Genomic DNA, 21,981 nt, shown 5'->3' with positions numbered 1-21,981 from the left:
TCTGGTCACCTCTGCACACACCCACCTGTCACTGAAAAGGTGGACTCATCACTCAACAAGACACTTCTGATTTTAGTCGTATCCCACATTACATATTTCTTGCAAACATCAATTCTTCTTTTTTTCTTCTGGTGCCTACAGGTTATGAGTGGTTTGGGAAACAGTTTGCAGCACAGGTACTTATGGTCCTCATGTAAATGGCACTACACTGTCCTTAACAACACATCACTAAGCAGTCCAGGTTTTTTTCTTTCAATTCTTTTGCACTCAAGCATGCATCTGCATCCATCTGACATTTTAAGAACATTAGAGCATGTTGAAAGGCTTTTCTGGCCTTCCTATAATGTTTCACATGAGTCAGTGTAGTGGTGCCACCACCATCACTAAATTTCTTCACCCACTGTTGTACTGATTTCAAGCTCACACCTGTAATATTAAAACTTTTCTCAAGTGGCTTGTTTTCCTCGTAAAGTGCAACTACAGAAGCTATCTCATCACTTGTAAGGTGACTATTTCTAACCATAGTAGATGGCAGTGGAATGAAGAGGAAAAAACAATGAAAATCCAAGGCATAGGGTGGAAGCACAAGGTATTCCTGCCTCCTACAACAGCTAAGCTACTGCTAAGGCAGGCTCATAAGATATGCTAGCATGTTATGCAGTTGCCAATGCTCGCCAGAGGTAACCAACTTCACTAGTGGACACAATGCTATTTCAGGTGGGGTCGAGTGATTTGCGTCAATAAAACTGCCATGGACCCATGCACACCTAATTCATTGGCAAGCACTGTATATCCTCTCTGTCAACCTCTCCTCACTTCTTGCAAAGACAACATTCAAAGCACTGGATATCTAAGGCTCATCCACATGAAAGTAAGCTGAAGTTTAATTCCTGATTATCACTCCTAACTTGTGCATGGCATCATTGCTTCTGCCAGTTATGAAGCTTTCACTTCTCCAAACAATCTATGTCCCCTTTAATTCTGCCACTTCTGAAGCTTTCACTTCTCCAAACAATCTCCTGAGTCCATGCTTGAACCAATATCATCTGAAAACCTAACTGCCAACATCAAAACAGCCTCAGGGAACAAGCTTCTAAAATAAGGCAACATAAATTCAAGTATTCTAGACTCAGCATGAACTCACAAGCCTGCTTCAAGTCAGCTAAACAATTAAATGTCTAAAATACATAGATTCACAAAACCAGCCACCTGCAAGACAAACATGACAGGAACTTTGTACCTTGACAGCTAGTTTATGTCTGTCTGTCTATCAATCTATCTCTGATGCCCGTTCTCTTGGAAACTTTCTCAGGGGGGTATTCACAGCAAAAAACTGTGGCCATACCATAAGTCTCCATAGCTGTTGAACTTCAGTGCCACTTCTTTGTCTTTAGTGCCTCAACCTTAAGAGGCCACTGGCAGAGGGCAACTCTAATGCAGTGTTTTCCGAGGTTCCTACCTAATGTTCCTAACAACTACTTCAACCTAATGTGCCTACCTAATATTCCTGCCAAATGTTCCAACCTACTACTTCTACCTCATGCTCCCAATTAATGCTCTTACCTACTACTTCTACAAACTGTTACTATCTAATGCTCCAGTCTAACATTCCTATCTACTACCTCTATCTATTGCTTCAACTATTTTGCCAAAAGGCTGGGCTAGTGCAAAGTGCTCACTGCAGGAAAATCTAAAGTTGGAAAGTGAGTTGTGTGAGTTAAGTGTTGTCAAATATTGTGTGTAACAAGGAGAGACTGTATGTTTGTGGACAGAGTAACAGCAGGCTATAGGTGGGTGATCCAGAAAGATTAGACAGCTACCTGAGTCAAAGAAGTGCAACTTGACTGAAGTGCTGGGTTACTACACAGACATCACTAACTCTCCCAATATCCAGGTTAGCAGTACCAGTAATATACCTTAATTGCTGGTGGCTGCCTTCCAACAACTACCTAGTCTGAGGAATGAATCTCTTGCTTTAACATTTATTGTCTGTAATCAATACAGAGCTGTCAAATCAACCTAGCATAAAACCAATAAGAAGACATCAACAATAAATAGGCCTTGTCAAAGTATAAAAGCACTTAAAAACTACTAGAAGATGAAGTTATACACTACCAGAACCATATCATTTAATGAGCAGCTAAAGAAACTAACAACTTTCATATGAAGAACTGAGAGCCCTCTTGGGAGCACACAAGCTGAGAGCCCTCTTGGGAGCACACAAGCAACAGTTAGCCATACGGACATATATACTTCCTGATCACCGCATCTGATCTTTACCTGACCTAACCTACCCTATCCATTACTTCTGTAACAATTTATTTGTACCGTTTGACAGGAGTTTTACACTCATGGGGCCCCATATCTTGAACATTTTCTACTATCATACTTCTTGACAATAATATATGCTGTCTACATTAAATATGTCCTCATTCATTGTACTCCACTTATTCACCACTCACATACTATTGTACTTCTTTAAATTTTTTTTCTAAATTTCTCGATCAATTCTATTTTGTGTCCTTTGGTTGCTCTATCTCTACATCTCTTGAAGAAATGCTCACTATCTATGTCATCCAACTGTTTTAACAATACAAAGAATATGTTCAGGTTACCCCCCCTCACTCTTCTTTGTTCCAAGATGGGCAAATGTAAAGCCTCTAGCTTCCTTTCTGCCGGGTCTTGTCTCCTGGAGCACTTAGTTTGAGCCTTACCATGTCTCCTTCTAATGGGTCAAGATCTCTGGCTATCTTAATGTGATACCATGCACTCTTCAAATTTCTGAGTCCTCTCTTTTTCTTTTCAAGAGAGACATCTATCCCTTGTGACTTTAGGAGCTCAGATAACATTGGTCACAATGTTCGTGTCCTTCCAAGGTTCCAATGGGCTGGACTCATTTCCGCATCCTACACTGGGGTGTTTCTGTAGTCTAATATGGCCAAATATGAATTGTTTCCACTGATCACAACCTTCCTGATCAGACTCTTAACAGTTTTTAACAGTTGATTCAGTCACTCAACTTGAGTGAGGGTGCTTAGGACTGCTTGTCTTGTGCTGAAAATCATGCTTGTCTGCAAAGTTTCTGAACTCTATACTGATAAATTGTAGTCTACTGTCACTGATAAGCACTAACAGAATCCCATATCTTGCAAAGTGAACTTTCAGTTTTCTGATGACTGCTTGCTAGTCCTTTTTGACTCCAAAACTTGGTGCTTGTCAGCTCCAAAACTTTCAACTTCCCAACAATTGCTAAAATAGTCCACAGTCAGTAAAAAGTTCCAATTCCTCAGCTCAAACAAATCAACACCTACTGTCTCCCATGGTCAGTCTGTTATCTCATGGGACATTAGGGTTTCCTTCTGTTTGGCACAGCTGAATTGGTTGCAATCTTCAGACTAGGCAATGTGCTCTTTGATCTCAGCATTCATCGGCCAGTACACACATTCCCCTGAATGCCTTAGACAGTCTTCTACAACTGTGTGAACTGTAATGTTTTCTTGATCTCAGCACCCAAAGCATGAGGTATGCCTGTCCTATCTCCTTTTAATATGAAACCACTTTTTACTGTGAACTCATTTCTTGAACAAAAATAAGGCAGCAGCTAGTTGGAGAAAGTATCTTTGGTTTCAGGCCACCCAGTGATAATAGTTTCCAAAAACAAATTCATTGTTTCATCATTAGCTGTTGCTCTTTTTATTTTCTATGGTCTGAGAGGTAGGCAAGATACCATGCTCATATTCTCAAACATTTTTCCTACTACAATCTCTGGTAAATGTGTCCATGACAAAAATCTGTCATGTACATGACAGATTTTTAGATTTTACATCCTGGGCTGATATTCTACAACTTACTGAAGAGTTCAAAGCAACATTCCTTGCAGTTGCTTTGGTTTTTGGTCAAAAGGTTTATCTATGATTAATTGTAAAGGTCTGTGATCACTTATAATTTTGATCAGTCTCCCAAACATATAATGAAATTTTGTCAGGAAAAATACAACTGTTAACAATTCTTTCATTATCTATGCACACCTAGTGTCTGCAGGAGTCAATGCTCTGCTTGCAAAAGATATTGGTTTACCTTCCTGCATCAATGTAGCACCTAAGCCTGTCTGAATAGCATCACACTAAATAACAAATGGTTTGTTTTGGTCATAGAAAACTACCATTGGAGATGTTACTAGCTGCATGACCTTGTCTAGAGCTTCCTTCTGTACTCTTCCCCACTGTGTTCAACATCTTTATTGGCTATTTGAAGCAGAGACTCCATTAAATCAGACAACTTAGATGAAAATCAAGGTAAGTACTCCACCATACCTGCTAATCTCTGGACCTTTGTCATATTTCTGTGGAATTTTCATCTTTACAGTGGATACTATTTCATCAGGATCAAGCTTCATGCTTTACGTGCCGAGATCAAGAATGCCATACACTGCACTCATAGTTAGATACCTATATTGTAAAGAAGAAATCTCAGACTTCCTCAGTTCTATATTACAATTGTTGAACTTAATCCCTTGCTACCCATTTCTCTACAATTTTACACACATGATCTTCATTAGTTAGTTCATCATTATCTCCAGTACCATAAATTAATGTCATCAGCTACACATACAACTCCTTCCAAGCCCTCCAGGGATGCATTCAGCCTCTCTTGGAATATTTCACTACTCACGGCAACACTAACTTCTAATGTCACCTAATTTCTTGCTTCTAATAACTATAAAACTTACCTTAATCTGTCAGTTCATCCACTTTGGCTGTGACATTCATTTTCTGTAATGCACTAAGCTTATCATGAACCTTTTGTTGAACATTTAACTAGCTCTTCTGGAAACACATTACTAATTTGCAAACAATTCTTAAACTGCACTAATATTCTCATAATTCAGCTACCAGATTTATCAGTCCTAATGCTCACAAGCAGTGAAAAGTGTTTATCGAGGATGTAAGGCATGTGTACGTGTAGGAAGAGAGGAAAGTGATTGGTTCTCAGTGAATGTAGGTTTGCGGCAGGGGTGTGTGATGTCTCCATGGTTGTTTAATTTGTTTATGGATGGGGTTGTTAGGGAGGTAAATGCAAGAGTTTTGGAAAGAGGGGCAAGTATGAAGTCTGTTGGGGATGAGAGAGCTTGGGAAGTGAGTCAGTTGTTGTTCGCTGATGATACAGCGCTGGTGGCGGATTCATGTGAGAAACTGCAGAAGCTGGTGACGGAGTTTGGTAAAGTGTGTGGAAGAAGAAAGTTAAGAGTAAATGTGAATAAGAGCAAGGTTATTAGGTACAGTAGGGTTGAGGGTCAAGTCAATTGGGAGGTGAGTTTGAATGGAGAAAAACTGGAGGAAGTGAAGTGTTTTAGATATCTGGGAGTGGATCTGGCAGCGGATGGAACCATGGAAGCGGAAGTGGATCATAGGGTGGGGGAGGGGGCGAAAATTTTGGGAGCCTTGAAAAATGTGTGGAAGTCGAGAACATTATCCCGGAAAGCAAAAATGGGTATGTTTGAAGGAATAGTGGTTCCAACAATGTTGTATGGTTGCGAGGCGTGGGCTATGGATAGAGTTGTGCGCAGGAGGATGGATGTGCTGGAAATGAGATGTTTGAGGACAATGTGTGGTGTGAGGTGGTTTGATCGAGTAAGTAACGTAAGGGTAAGAGAGATGTGTGGAAATAAAAAGAGCGTGGTTGAGAGAGCAGAAGAGGGTGTTTTGAAATGGTTTGGGCACATGGAGAGAATGAGTGAGGAAAGATTGACCAAGAGGATATATGTGTCGGAGGTGGAGGGAACGAGGAGAAGAGGGAGACCAAATTGGAGGTGGAAAGATGGAGTGAAAAGGATTTTGTGTGATCGGGGCCTGAACATGCAGGAGGGTGAAAGGAGGGCAAGAAATAGAGTGAATTGGAGCGATGTGGTATACAGGGGTTGACGTGCTGTCAGTGGATTGAATCAAGGCATGTGAAGCGTCCGGGGTAAACCATGGAAAGCTGTGTAGGTATGTATATTTGCGTGTGTGGACGTGTGTATGTACATGTGTATGGGGGGGGTTGGGCCATTTCTTTCGTCTGTTTCCTTGCGCTACCTCGCAAACGCGGGAGACAGCGACAAAGTATAAAAAAAAAAAAAAAAAAAAAAAATGCTCACTTATCCAAAATCAGTAAAGTTCCTGATCTACAACTTTACATAATATTTCTATTTAGCTTTACAATAGGTAATAGTTGGTAGGCAGCCAATGACCAAGGAGATACATTACCACTACTACCCACCTGGGTATCAAAAGTTTTAGTGACGTCTGTGCAGTGAGTGAGCCAGCACTTCAGCAGTTGTCAAGCTGCACTCCTTTGACCCAGATAGCTGTCTTATCTTTCTGCCTTACCCACACATGGACTACTGGCATTCTGTTCACAAACATACAATCTCTCCTTGTAACACATAACACTTGAGAACACTTAACTCACACAACTCGTTCTTCACAACTCTAGATTTTCTGTAGAATGCTATGAGTTAGCCCTGCATTTTGGCAAAATGATAGGAGCAATAGAGAGTAGTAGGAAGGGGCATTTAGGTAGTAGTAGGTAGAGGTAGTCAGTAGGAGCATCAGGTAGAAGCCTCTGAAAACACTGTGCTAGACTTGCCCTCTGCCAGTGGCCTGTTAAGGGTGAGGCACTAAAGGCTAAAAAGCAGCACTGGAGTTCACTAGCTATGGAGACTACTGCCAAGGCCACCCACATGAGGGAGTTCTAAAAGGGAACAGGCATAAGAGATAGAGATATATAGATAGGTAGATAGATAGATAGATTGATAGCCTTACAATAGACTATAGCCATTCTACAATTTCTCAATTTCATATGTACAAGATTGTATCACCTTTGTCAGGCATATATTGAGGAAAACATTAATGCATGTGCCACAGTCAACTCTATCCTCACCTTACTGTCTACCTTCATGGATATCATGATGGCCTTGTCTCTACCTTCATGGATATCATGATGGCCTTGTCTCTACCTTCATGGATATCATGATGGCCTTGTCTCTACCTTCATGGATATCATGATGGCCTTGTCTCTACCTTCATGGATGTCATGATGGCCTTGTCTCTACCTTCATGGATATCATGATGGCCTTGTCTCTACCTTCATGGATATCATGATGGCCTTGTCTCTACCTTCATGGATATCATGATGGCCTTGTCTCTACCTTCATGGATTTCATGATGGCCTTGTCTCTACCTTCATGGATATCATGATGGCCTTGTCTCTACCTTCATGGATGTCATGATGGCCTTGTCTCTGCATAATGTTGAAAGCTTCATAACATACTGCACACTGAGGCTGTCTTATGCATCTGTATCCCCTTAATACCACTGACCTAAAACACTTATCTGGTTTTCATCTGTATACATTTGCCAAGTGATTTTTCTTGTTGCCCTTGCTACATAGGTCTTACCATATCTTGGGCATTCTTCTTTCTTCTAAATATGCTTGTTGCCACAGAAATTGGGTGTATGTCCCAATGTGGTCCTCTTGCTGGAAGTTTTCATATAATGTGTCTTCTCTTTGAGTTTCTTCAGTCAACGTGTTGACAACATTTGATCCTTCACCAGGAAATACTACTATCTGCTTCTTTGATACTTGGTGTGCCACACAGATTTTGACAGCAATTAATGTCATCCTCTTTAAAGAATTTCTCATGAAGGGAATCATCAAAGCATCCAAACACTAACTAATTTTCTTTCTAATTTATGTATTCATACTCCTCACAAAGAATCCAGAGTCTTGCAAGATATAAATCTAGAGATTCTCCTGCTTTTTTATTTTCTATATCAGCTGAGATGGCATATGCAGTTGAGGCCCTATAAAGGCCATCCCATAAATGCTATGTATGTATATATATTATCCCTGGGGATAGGGGAGAAAGAATACTTCCCACGTATTCCCTGCGTGTCGTAGAAGGCGACTAAAAGGGGAGGGAGCGGGGGGCTGGAAATCCTCCCCTCTTAATTTTTTTTAATTTTCCAAAAGAAGGAACAGAGAAGGGGGCCAGGTGAGGATATTCCCTCAGTGGCCCAGTTCTCTGTTCTTAACGCTACCTCGCTAACGCGGGAAATGGCGAATAGTTTGAAGAAAAAAAAAAAATGTATATATATATTTATTTTCATATTTATTATACTTTGTCGCCGTCTCCTGCGTTAGCACAAGGAAACAGACGAAAGAATGGCCCAACCCACCCATATACACATGTATATACATACACGTCCACACATGCACGTATACATACCTATACATCTCAACGTATACATATATATACACACACAGACATATACATATATAAACATGTACATAATTCATACTGTCTGCCCTTATTCATTCCCGTCGCCACCCCATCACACATGAAATAACAACCCCCTCCCCCCGCATGTGTGCGAGGTAGCAGTAGGAAAAGACAACAAATGCCACATTCATTCACACTCAGTCTCTAGCTGTCATGTATAATGCACTGAATCCACAGCTCCCTTTCCACATCCAGGCCCCACAAAACTTTCCATGGTTTACCCTGGATGCTTCACATGCCCTGGTTCAATCCACTGACAGCAAGTCGACCCCGGTACACCACATCGTTCCAATTCACTCTATTCCTTGCACGCCTTTCAACCTCCAGCATGTTCAGGCCCCAATCACTCAAAATCTTTTTCACTCAATCTTTCCACCTCCAATTTGGTCTCCCACTTCTCCTCATTCCCTCCACCTCTGACACATATATCCTCTTGGTCAGTCTCTCCTCACTCATTCTCTCCATGTGACCAAACCATTTCAAAACACCCTCTTCTGCTCTCTCAACCACACTCTTTTTATTACCACACATCTCTCTTACCCTTTCATTACTTACTCGATCAAACCACCTCACACCACATATTGTCCTCTTACGCATCTCATTTCCATCACATCCACCCTCCTCTGCACAACTCTATCTATAGACCACGCCTCGCGACCATATAACATTGTTGGAACCACTATTCCTTCAAACATACCCATTTTTGCTTTCCAAGATAGCATTCTGAACTTTCACACATTCTTCAAAGCTCCCAGAATTTTCACCCCCTCCCCCACCCTATGATTCACTTCTGCTTCCATGGTTCCATCCGCTGCCAAATCCACTCCCAGATATCTAAAACACTTCACTTCCTCCAGTTTTTCTCCATTCAAACTTACCTCCCAATTGACTTGTCCCTCAACCCTGCTGTACCTAATAACCTAGCTCTTATTCACATTTACTCTCAGCTTTCTTCTTTCACACACTTTACCAAACTCAGTCACCAGCTTCTACAGTTTCTCACATGAATCAGCCACCAGCGCTGTATCATCACTGAACAACTGACTCACTTCCCAAGCTCTCTCATCCACAACAGACTGCATACTTGCCCCTCTTTCCATAACTTGCATTCACCTCCCTAACAACCCCATCCATAAACAAATTAAACAACCATGGAGACATCACGCAACCCTGCCACAAACCAACATTCACTGAGAACCAATCACTTTCCTCTCTTCATATATGTACACATGCCTTACATCCTCCATAAAAACTTTTCACTGCTTCTAACAACTTGCCTCCCACACCATATATTCTTAATACCTTCCACAGAGCATCTATATCAACTCTATCATATGCCTTCTCCAGATCTATAAATGCTACATGGAAATCCATTTGCTTTTCTAAGTAATTCTCACATACATTCTTCAAAGCAAACACCTGATCCACACATCCTCTACCACTTCTGAAACCACACTGCTCTTCCCCAATCTTATGCTCAGTACATGCCTTTACCCTCTCAATCAATACCCTCCCATATAATTTCCCAGGAATACTCAACAAACTTATACCTCTGTAATTTGAGCACTTACTTTTATCCCCTTTGCCTTTGTACAATGGCACTATGCAAACTTTCCGCCAATCCTCAGGCACCTCACCATGAGTCATACATACATTAAATAACCTTAACAACCAGTCAACACCAGTCGCCCCCTTTTTAATAAAGTCCAGTGCAATACCATCTAAACCCGCTGCCTTGCCGGTTTTCATCTTCCGCAAAGCTTTTACTACCTCTTCTCTGTTTACCAAATCATTCTCCTTAACCCTCTCACTTTGCACACCACCTCGACCAAAACACCCTATATCTGCCACTCTATCATCAAACACATTCAACAAACCTTCAAAATACTCACTCCATCTCCTCACATCACCAACACTTGTTAGCACGTCCCTATTAGCATCCTTCACTGATGTTCCCATTTGATCCCTTGTCTTATGCACTTTATTTACCTCCTTCCAAAACATCTTTTTATTCACCCTAAAATTTAATGATACTCTCTCACCCCAACTCTCATTTGCCCTCTTTTTTGCCTCTTTCACCTTTCTCTTGACCTCCTGCCTCTTTCTTTTATATATCTCCCACTCATTTGCATTATTTCCCTGTAAAAATCATTCAAATGCATCTCTCTTTTCTTTCACTAATAATCTTACTTCTTCATCCCACCACTCACTACCTTTTCTAATCTGCCCACCTCCCACCTTTCTCATACCACATGCATCTTTTGCACAAGCCATCACTGCTTCCCTAAATACATCCCATTCCTCCCCCACTCCCCTTACTTTTGCCATTCTGCATTCAGTCTCTCCTGATACTTCCTCACACATGTCTCTTTTCCAAGCTCACTTAGTCTCACCACTCTCTTCACCCCAATATTCTCTCTTCATTTCTGAAAACCTCTACAAATCTTCACCTTCGCCTCCACAAGACAATGTCAGACATCATCAGACATCCCTCCATTGCACCTCTCAGCACATTTACATCCAAAAGTCTCTCTTTCGCGCGCCTATCAATTAACACGTAATCCAATAATGCTCTCTGGCCATCTCTCCAACTTACATATGTATTTTTTTATTTTGCTTTGTCGCTGTCTCCCACGTTAGCGAGGTAGCGCAAGGTAACAGACGAAAGAATGGCCCAACCCAACCACATACACACGTATATACATACACGTCCACACACACAAATATACATATCTATACATCTCAACGTATACATATATATACATCTCAACGTATACATATATATACAAACACAGACATATACATATATACACACGTACATAATTCATACTGTCTGCCTTTATTCGTTCCCATCGCCGCCTCGCCACACATGAAATAACAACCCCCTCCCCCCTCATGTGTGCAAGGTAGCGCTAGGAAAAGACAACAAAGGCCACATTTGTTCACACTCAGTCTCTAGCTGTCATGTAATAATGCACCAAAACAACAGCTCCCTTTCCACATCCAGGCCCCACAGAACTTTCCATGGTTTACCCCAGACGCTTCACATGCCCTGGTTCAATCCATTGACAGCACATCGACCCCGGTATACCACATCGTTCCAATTCACTCTATTCCTTGCACGCCTTTTACCCTCCTGCATGTTCAGACCCTGATCACTCACAATCTTTTTCACTCCATCTTTCCGCCTCCAATTTGGTCTCCCACTTTTCCTCGTTCCCTCCACCTCTGACACATATATCCTCTTGATCAATCTTTCCTCACTCATTCTCTCCATGTGACCAAACCATTTCAAAACACCCTCTTCTGCTCTCTCAACCACACTCTTTTTATTACCTCACATCTCTCTTACCCTATTATTACTTACTCGATCAAACCACCTCACACCACATATTGTCCTCAAACATCTCATTTCCAGCACATCCACCCTCCTCTGCACAACTCTATCCATAGCTCACGCCATGCAACCGTATAACATTGTTGGAACCACTATTCCTTCAAACATACCCATTTTTGATTTCCGAGATAATGCTTTCGACTTCCACACATTCTTCAATGCTCCCAAAAATACTTACATATGTATACTTATGTATGTCTCTCTTTTTAAACCAAGTATTCCCAATCACCAGTCCTTTTTCAGCACATAAATCTACAAGCTCTTCACCATTTCCATCTACAACACTGAACACCCCATGTACACCAATTACTCCCTGAACTGCTACATTACTCACCTTTGCATTCAAATCACCCATCACTATAACCCGGTCTCGTGCATCAAATCTACTAACACACTCACTCAGCTGCTCCCAAAATACTTGCCTCTCATGACCTTCTCATGCCCAGGTGCATATGCACCAGTAATCACCCATCTCTCTCCATCCACTTTCAGTTTTACCCATATCAATCTAGAGTTTACTTTCTTACACTCTATCACATACTCCCATAACTCCTATTTCAGGAGTAGTGCTACTCTTTCCCTTGCTCTTGTCCTCTCACTAACCCCTGACTTTACTCCCAAGACATTCCCAAACCACTCTTCCCCTTTACCCTTGAGCTTCGTTTCACTCAAAGCCAAAACATCCAGGTTCCTTTCCTAAAACATACTTCCTATCTCTCCTTTTTCTGGGAGCCCTGAGGAATGTTTGAAAGTCGAGAACATTATCTCGGAAAGCAAAAATTGGTATGTTTGAAGGAATAGTGGTTCCAACAATGTTGTATGGCTGCGAGGCGTGGGCTATGGATAGAGCTGTGCGCAGGAGGGTTGATGTGCTGGAAATGAGATGTTTCAGGACAATATGTGGTGTGAGGTGGTTTGATCGAGTAAGTAATAATAGGGTAAGAGAGATGTGTGGAAATAAAAAAAAGTGTGGTTGAGAGAGCAGAAGATGGTGTTTTGAAATGGTTTGGTCACATGGAGAGAATGAGTGAGGAAAGATTGACAAAGAGGATATATGTGTCGGAGGTGGAGGGAACGAGGAGAAGTGGGAGACCAAATTGGAGGTGGAAAGATGGAGTGAAAAAGATTTTGTGTGATCAGGGCTTGAACATGCAGGAGGGTGAAAGGAGGGCAAGGAATAGAGTGAATTGGATCGATGTGATATACCGGGGTTGACGTGCTGTCAGTGGATTGAATCAGGGCATGTGAAGCGTCTGGGGTAAACCATGGAAAGCTGTGTAGGTATGTATATTTGCGTGTGTGGACGTATATATATATATATATATATATATATATATATATATATATATGGCAGTATATATATATAATGTGGCAGTTGAGGGAATAATTGGTATACATGGGGTGTTCAGTGTTGTAAATGGAAATGGTGAAGAGCTTGTAGATTTATGTGCTGAAAAAGGACTGATGATTGGGAATACCTGGTTTAAAAAGCGAGATATACATAAGTATACTTATGTAAGTAGGAGAGATGGCCAGAGAGCGTTATTGGATTACGTGTTAATTGACAGGCGCGCGAAAGAGAGACTTTTGGATGTTAATGTGCTGAGAGGTGCAACTGGAGGGATGTCTGATCATTATCTTGTGGAGGCTAAGGTGAAGATTTGTATGGGTTTTCAGAAAAGAAGAGTGAATGTTGGGGTGAAGAGGGTGGTGAGAGTAAGTGAGCTTGGGAAGGTGAGAACAATGGAAGTAAGGGGAGTGGGGGAGGAATGGGATGTATTTAGGGAATCAGTGATGGATTGCGCAAAAGATGCTTGTGGCATGAGAAGAGTGGGAGGTGGGTTGATTAGAAAGGGTAGTGAGTGGTGGGATGAAGAAGTAAGAGTATTAGTGAAAGAGAAGAGAGAGGCATTTGGACGATTTTTGCAGGGAAAAAATGCAATTGAGTGGGAGATGTATAAAAGAAAGAGACAGGAGGTCAAGAGAAAGGTGCAAGAGGTGAAAAAAAGGGCAAATGAGAGTTGGGGTGAGAAAGTATCATTAAATTTTAGGGAGAATAAAAAGATGTTCTGGAAGGAGGTAAATAAAGTGCGTAAGACAAGGGAGCAAATGGGAACTTCAGTGAAGGGCGCAAATGGGGAGGTGATAACAAGTAGTGGTGATGTGAGAAGATGGAGTGAGTATTTTGAAGGTTTGTTGAATGTGTTTGATGATAGAGTGGCAGATATAGGGTGTTTTGGTCGAGGAGGTGTGCAAAGTGAGAGGGTTAGGGAAGATGATTTGGTAAACAGAGAAGAGGTAGTAAAAGCTTTGCGGAAGATGAAAGCCGGCAAGGCAGCAGGTTTGGATGGTATTGCAGTGGAATTTATTAAAAAAGGGGGTGACTGTATTGTTGACTGGTTGGTAAGGTTATTTAATGTATGTATGACTCATGGTGAGGTGCCTGAGGATTGGCGGAATGCGTGCATAGTGCCATTGTACAAAGGCAAAGGGGATAAGAGTGAGTGCTCAAATTACAGAGGTATAAGTTTGTTGAGTATTCCTGGTAAATTATATGGGAGGATATTGATTGAGAGGGTGAAGGCATGTACAGAGCATCAGATTGGGGAAGAGCAGTGTGGTTTCAGAAGTGGTAGAGGATGTGTGGATCAGGTGTTTGCTTTGAAGAATGTATGTGAGAAATACTTAGAAAAGCAAATGGATTTGTATGTAGCATTTATGGATCTGGAGAAGGCATATGATAGAGTTGATAGAGATGCTCTGTGGAAGGTATTAAGAATATATGGTGTGGGAGGCAAGTTGTTAGAAGCAGTGAAAACTTTTTATCGAGGATGTAAGGCATGTGTATGTGTAGGAAGAGAGGAAAGTGATTGGTTCTCAGTGAATGTAGGTTTGCGGCAGGGGTGTGTGATGTCTCCATGGTTGTTTAATTTGTTTATGGATGGGGTTGTTAGGGAGGTGAATGCAAGAGTTTTGGAAAGAGGGGCAAGTATGAAGTCTGTTGGGGATGAGAGAGCTTGGGAAGTGAGTCAGTTGTTGTTCGCTGATGATACAGCGCTGGTGGCTGATTCATGTGAGAAACTGCAGAAGCTGGTGACTGAGTTTGGTAAAGTGTGTGAAAGAAGAAAGTTAAGAGTAAATGTGAATAACAGCAAAGTTATTAGGTACAGTAGGGTTGAGGGTCAAGTCAATTGGGAGGTGAGTTTGAATGGAGAAAAACTGGAGGAAGTGAAGTGTTTTAGATATCTGGGAGTGGACCTGGCAGCGGATGGAACCATGGAAGCGGAAGTGGATCATAGGGTGGGGGAGGGGGCGAAAATTCTGGGAGCCTTGAAGAATGTGTGAAAGTCGAGAACATTATCTCGGAAAGCAAAAATGGGTATGTTTGAAGGAATAGTGGTTCCAATAATGTTGTATGGTTGCGAGACGTGGGCTATGGATAGAGTTGTGCGCAGGAGGATGGATGTTCTGGAAATGAGATGTTTGAGGACAATATGTGGTGTGAGGTGGTTTGATCGAGTAAGTAACGTAAGGGTAAGAGAGATGTGTGGAAATAAAAAGAGCGTGGTTGAGAGAGCAGAAGAGGGTGTTTTGAAATGGTTCGGGCACATGGAGAGAATGAGTGAGGAAAGATTGACCAAGAGAATATTGTGTCAGAGGTGGAGGGAACGAGGAGAAGAGGGGGACCAAATTGGAGGTGGAAAGATGGAGTGAAAAAGATTTTGTGTGATCGGGGCCTGAACATGCAGGAGGGTGAAAGGAGGGCAAGGAATAGAGTGAACTGGAGCGATGTGGTATACCGGGGTTGACGTGCTGTCAGTGGATTGAATCAAGGCATGTGAAGCGTCTGGGGTAATCCATGGAAAGCTGTGTAGGTATGTATATTTGCGTGTGTGGACGTATGTATATACATGTGTATGGGGGTGGGTTGGGCCATTTCTTTCGTCTGTTTCCTTGCGCTACCTCGCAAACGCGGGAGACAGCGACAAAGCAAAAAAAAAAAAAAAAAAAAATATATATATATATATATATATATATATATATATATATATATATATATATATATATGATTTGGTAAACAGAGAAGAGGTAGTAAAAGCTTTGCGGAAGATGAAACCCGGCAAGGCAGCAGGTTTGGATGGTATTGCAGTGGAATTTATTAGAAAAGGGGGTGACTGTATTATTGACTGGTTGGTAAGGTTATTTAATGTATGTATGACTCATGGTGAGGTGCCTGAGGATTGGCGGAATGCGTGCATAGTGCCATTGTACAAAGGCAAAGGGGATAAGAGTGAGTGCTCAAATTACAGAGGTATAAGTTTGTTGAGTATTCCTGGTAAATCATATGGGAGGGTATTGATTGAGAGGGTGAAGGCATGTACAGAGCATCAGATTGGGGAAGAGCAGTGTGGTTTCAGAAGTGGTAGAGGATGTGTGGATCAGGTGTTTGCTTTGAAGAATGTATGTGAGAAATACTTAGAAAAGCAAATGGATTTGTATGTAGCATTTATGGATCTGGAGAAGGCATATGATAGAGTTGATAGAGATGCTCTGTGGAAGGTATTAAGAATATATGGTGTGGGCATCAAGTTGTTAGAAGCAGTGAAAACTTTTTATCGAGGATGTAAGGCATGTGTACGTGTGGGAAGAGAGGAAAGTGATTGGTTCTCAGTGAATGTAGGTTTGCGGCAGGGGTGTGTGATGTCTCTATGGTTGTTTAATTTGTTTATGGATGGGGTTGTTAGGGAGGTAAATGCAAGAGTTTTGGAAAGAGGGGCAAGTATGAAGTCTGTTGGGGATGAGAGAGCTTGGGAAGTGAGTCAGTTGTTGTTCGCTGATGATACAGCGCTGGTGGCTGATTCATGTGAGAAACCGCAAAAGCTGGTGACTGAGTTTGGTAAAGTGTGTGAAAGAAGAAAGTTAAGAGTAAATGTGAATAAGAGCAAGGTTATTAGGTACAGTAGGGTTGAGGGTCAAGTCAGTTGGGAGGTAAGTTTGAATGGAGAAAAACTGGAGGAAGTAAAGTGTTTTAGATATCTGGGAGTGGATCTGGCAGCGGATGGAACCATGGAAGCGGAAGTGGATCATAGGGTGGGGGAGGGGGCGAAAATCCTGGTAGCCTTGAAGAATGTGTGGAAGTCGAGAACATTATCTCGGAAAGCAAAAATGGGTATGTTTGAAGGAATAGTGGTTCCAACAATGTTGTATGGTTGTGAGGCGTGGGCTATGGATAGAGTTGTGCGCAGGAGGATGGATGTGCTGGAAATGAGATGTTTGAGGACAATGTGTGGTGTGAGGTGGTTTGATCGAGTAAGTAACGTAAGGGTAAGAGAGATGTGTGGAAATAAAAAGAGCGTGGTTGAGAGAGCAGAAGAGGGTGTTTTGAAATGGTTTGGGCACATGGAGAGAATGAGTGAGGAAAGATTGACCAAGAGGATATATGTGTCGGAAGTGGAGGGAACGAGGAGAAGTGGGAGACCAAATTGGAGGTGGAAAGATGGAGTGAAAAAGATTTTGTGTGATTGGGGCCTGAACATGCAGGAGGGTGAAAGAAGGGCAAGGAATAGAGTGAATTGGAGCGATGTGGTATACCAGGGTTGACGTGCTGTCAGTGGATTGAATCAAGGCATGTGAAGCGTCTGGGGTAAAACATGGAAAGTTGTGTAGGTATGTATATTTGCGTGTGTGGACGTATGTATATACATGTGTATGGGGGGGGTTGGGCCTTTTCTTTCGTCTGTTTCCTTGCGCTACCTCGCAAACGCGGGAGACAGCGACAAAGTATAATAAAAAAAAAAAAAAAAAATATATATATATATATATATATATATATATATATATATATATATATATATATATATATATATATATATATATATCTTAGCCTGAGGCAGGTACTCATTTTATCAACCCACCCCTATGGGTAGACAAACAGCTGGGTTGACTGTGGACCAACTGCCGCAACCAGGATTCAAACATATGCATTCAATCTGCACAGCCTGTGAATGCGTCATGGTCAGGAACTCTAACGTCTACACAACGGGAGTCCATAAATTTTCAAAATATATCCCTGACAGCCAGTACTATCTCTCTGGGCCAAAATGTCCATCAAATTTGTCAAGTACATTCTGTAACATTATATCTGGGTCGAGCTGGTTATCTAAAGATGTTGAGAACTCAAATAATACCAGTCAAGTAATTCATCTCTACCCAAGGTTAGAAGTAGTTTAACCTTCTCATCAGATCTCTTCTTAGAACCTACAAACAGAATTTTTTGCATGCTTGGCTGCATTAGCGAGGTTGCACCAGGAACAGATGAATAAAAGCCACACCTGCTTAAGTCCATTATCTAGCTGTCATGTGTAAGGCATCAAATCCATAGCTACCTACTCACAACTAGGCCCCACAGAACTTTATAGTTTATCCTGTACACTTCACATGCCCTGTTTCAGTCCCCTAACTGCATGATGAGCCCAGTATACCACATCATTCCAACTCACTCTATCCTGAGCACACCTTTCACCCTCCTGCATGTTCAGGCCCCAATTACTCAAAATCTTTTTCATTCCATCCTTTCATCTCCAATTTGGTCTCCCCATTCACTTTGTGCCCTACACTTCTGATACATATATCCTCTTCATCAACCTTTCCTCACTCATTCTCTCAGTATGTCCAAACCATTTTAGCATACCCTCTTCTGCTCTCCTATGCCCAAAACCTCCATTAAATGATAAAGTTACTTACTTCCTCTTGCTCTCTAGCTTTCCTCATCAATTCAGTCTGGCCTTGGTTCTTATTCTGGCCTTCCTCTTGCTCTGTGGCCATATTCTCCTGCTGCATTTGTTCCTGGTGTTGGCAAGACTCTGGCTGCTGCACCTCACATGTCCCACCCCCACCCACTCCACCATCTTTCTCTTCTGCTGGGCTGGCTTCAACTCCAACACTGATTGGTTTATCTGACAAATATTAATGTGTATTATCTACATTAGTACATTTTCACTTTCACTTTTTTCCTTTAAAAGTATTTAGCAAAATGTATCCTTCCTTAAAACATACAAGTTATATGTTCCTAGTATTGCAAATGTAGCAATTCTAATGATTTTGTAAAAAAAAAAAAAATCCTCCAACACAATAAACATTTCAAAATAAAAACAAATAATCAACTTGTTACTCTATAATTCATTTCTACCACTGTGCAGGGAAACATGTCACATAAAAGCTGAGTATCCCTTCTCCAAAATGCATGAGACCAGAAGTGTTTGGGATTTTGAATTTTTTCAGATTTTGGAATATTTGCATATACATAATGAAGTATCTTGAGAATGGGGCCCAAGTCTAAACACAAAATCTTTTTATGTTTCATATACACCTTATCATCTCTGGGGATAGGGGAGAAAGAATACTTCCCACGCATTCCTTGCGTGTCATAGAAGGCGACTAAAAGGGGAGGGAGCGGATACTGGAAATCCTCCCCTCTTTTTTTTTTTAATTTTTCCAAAAGAAGGAACAGAGAAGGGGGCCAGGTGAAGATATTCCCTCAAAGGCCCAGTCCTCTGTTCTTGACGCTACCTCGCTAAAGCGGAAAATGGCGAATAGTGTGAAAGAAAAAAGAAAAGATACACCTTATACATACAGCATGAACGTAATTCATACAATATTTTCAATAATTTTGCACATGAAACAAAGTTCATGTAACACTGAACCATCAGAAAGCTAAGGTGTCACAACTTTAGCCACCCATGTGGACAATCTGTGGTTATTTAGCATCACCTTCATTCCTAACTGAATTTTATATGCTACTGATAAGCAATCATTTTCGAACACTTTTTTCACATATAAGTACTTAAACAGTAAAAAAAATATGAAATACCATTAATGAAAAGAAAAAGGTAATGTGTTTAGGTGTGGAATTTTCCACTTGTAACGTTATGTCACTGCTAAAAAATATTTGGATTTTGAAACATTTCGAATTTCAGATTTTTGGATTAGGGATGCTCAACCTGTATTCAATTCCCTATATTACCAGCAATATGTCTCATAATGTAATGTAATGTAATGTAATGTAATGTAAGTGTAAGAGAGATGTGTGGAAATAAAAAGAGCATGGTTGAGAGAACAAAAGAGGGTGTTTTGAAATGGTTTGGGCACATGGAGAGAATGAGTGAGGAAAGATTGACCAAGAGGATATATGTGTTGGAGGTGGAGGGAACGAGGAGAAGTGGGAGACCAAATTGGAGGTGGAAAGATGGAGTGAAAAAGATTTTGTGTGATCGGGGCCTCAACATGCAGGAGGGTGAAAGGCGGGCAAGGAATAGAGTGAATTGGATCGATGTGGTATACCGAGGTTGACGTGCTGTCAATGGATTGAATCAGGGAATGTGAAGCGTCTGGGGTAAACCATGGAAAGTTCTGTGGGGCCTGGATGTGGAAAGGGAGCTGTGGTTTCGGGCATTATTGCATGACAGCTAGAGACGAAGTGTGAACGAATGGGGCCTTTGTTGTCTTTTCCTAGCGCTACCTCGCACACATGAGGGGGGAGGGGGAAGTTATTCCATGTGTGGCGAGGTGGCGATGGGAATGAATAAAGGCAGACAGTGTGAACCGTGTGCATGTGTATATATGTATATGTCTGTGTGTGTATGTATATGTGTACATTGAGATGTATGGGTATGTATATTTTGCGTGTGGGGACATGTATGTATATACATGTGTATGGGGGTGGGTTGGGCCATTTCTTTCGTCTGTTTCCTTGCACTACCTCGCAAACGCAGGAGACAGCGACAAAGCAAATATATATATTATCCCTGGGGATAGGGGAGAAAGAATACTTCCCACGTATTCCCTGCGTGTCGTAGAAGGCGACTAAAATGGGAGGGAGCGGGGGGCTGGAAATCCTCCCCTCTTGTTTTTTTTTTTTAATTTTCCAAAAGAAGGAACAGAGAAGGGGGCCAGGTGAGGATATTCCCTCAGAGGCCCAGTCCTCTGTTCTTAATGCTACCTTGCTAACGCGGAAAATGGCGAAGTTTGAAAGAAAGAAAGAAAATGTCTCATACAGATTCCCCCTACAGATGTTCCTCTACCAACATGTCACTAAGCCCACTTATGCTACCTTTCCAAGTAAACAAATATGTCATCATGGATGAGAGATTTTGAGAAATGTCCACTGGCCTGGCCTGACATTGGTAGCCCTAGTTTCATAATAATGTACTATATCAGTTGCTAGCAACATTTCATTTCCAGTCATTTGCCATAATAAATGCCATATTGATTTCATATTTTGATGGAAATAACTATTAAGTGAGGCTACCATAATTATTATGAAATCTGTCTCACATTCTTGCTTACCAACCCTATTGAAACATGAGTCATTATTATTTTGAAGTTCATCAGACCCATACCCAGATTGTAGCTTATGTCCTAAAACATTCCCAAATAATATTCATGCTTAAAAGGAAAAAAAAAATATTCATACACTTAAGGGCACTGTACTATTACCACACCCATCCAATCCAGTTGAATGTCTTACTTCAATATTCTCATGTATAGTATAATAGCCAAACATTTGAATATAACTTCATGTCATCATTCAAAACCTATACCCCATTCCTATGCTGTACCTGAACCTGCAAATTATGTTTCCAGGGCCCTTTTTCTTTCCCTCTTACTTGCCTTCTTCGACATGCAGGGAATACAGAGGTAAAATTTTCTTCCATTAACCTATAATACTGTTTATCATGATATACAATACAATTTTCTGCAAATCCCATCCCATCAATTCTATATTGTTTGAAATACTATGAAATCTTTGAAATATATCAAACTTTATGCTTTAACTGCAGTACAGAAAATATATTCCTTTAACTACAATTATTCTATAGTCATGGAAATCTTTAAAAAAAATTCTTACCATCTCCTTTTTCATCCATATTCTGAGAAAAGTTTTCTCTTTGACTGCAAATGCTGGAAAAGATGATCTATCAACTCACTCTTCAGACCTGAAATGAAGATTTCATTCAAAATCTTAAAATAAGAATTACAGCAGCTTTTTCTTAATGGTAGCTAAGTCACATGTCCAGTAATAGCCACTCAGATTCAATACACACCTTTTTTCTTTCTCTCCTACTTCTTAATCATGTCCTGCATGAGTAAGGTGAATATCTTGTGAAGTCTATAGAGGTCTTCACCACCACAGATTGGGCTGGGCCCAGGCTGTTCATGAGTCATTGGTTAACCAAGCTGTTAGAAGACGCAACTAACAGGC

The 21,981-nt window shown here is 41.2% G+C and overlaps 1 protein-coding gene across 2 annotated transcripts in view; it reads right to left on the bottom strand.

The window, feature by feature from the left end:
• Positions 1-21,981, bottom strand: part of LOC139761488 (splicing factor 3B subunit 2-like) — a 74,078-nt gene that overhangs the window by 40,305 nt on the left and 11,792 nt on the right. For both annotated transcript variants that reach the window (XM_071685748.1, XM_071685749.1), the window contains exons 2-3: positions 21,628-21,715; positions 18,465-18,676 (exon numbers count right to left, since the gene is read on the bottom strand). In XM_071685748.1, the coding sequence (XP_071541849.1) occupies positions 18,465-18,676; positions 21,628-21,646 (231 nt within the window). In that variant the 5' untranslated portion in view covers positions 21,647-21,715. The remainder of the gene's footprint in view (positions 1-18,464; positions 18,677-21,627; positions 21,716-21,981) is intronic.

This window comes from Panulirus ornatus, chromosome 40 (genome assembly GCF_036320965.1).
Source record: "Panulirus ornatus isolate Po-2019 chromosome 40, ASM3632096v1, whole genome shotgun sequence".
NCBI lineage: Eukaryota > Metazoa > Arthropoda > Malacostraca > Decapoda > Palinuridae > Panulirus > Panulirus ornatus.
Note: the sequence above shows the minus strand (reverse complement) of the source record. Positions and strands in the feature narration are given on the sequence as shown.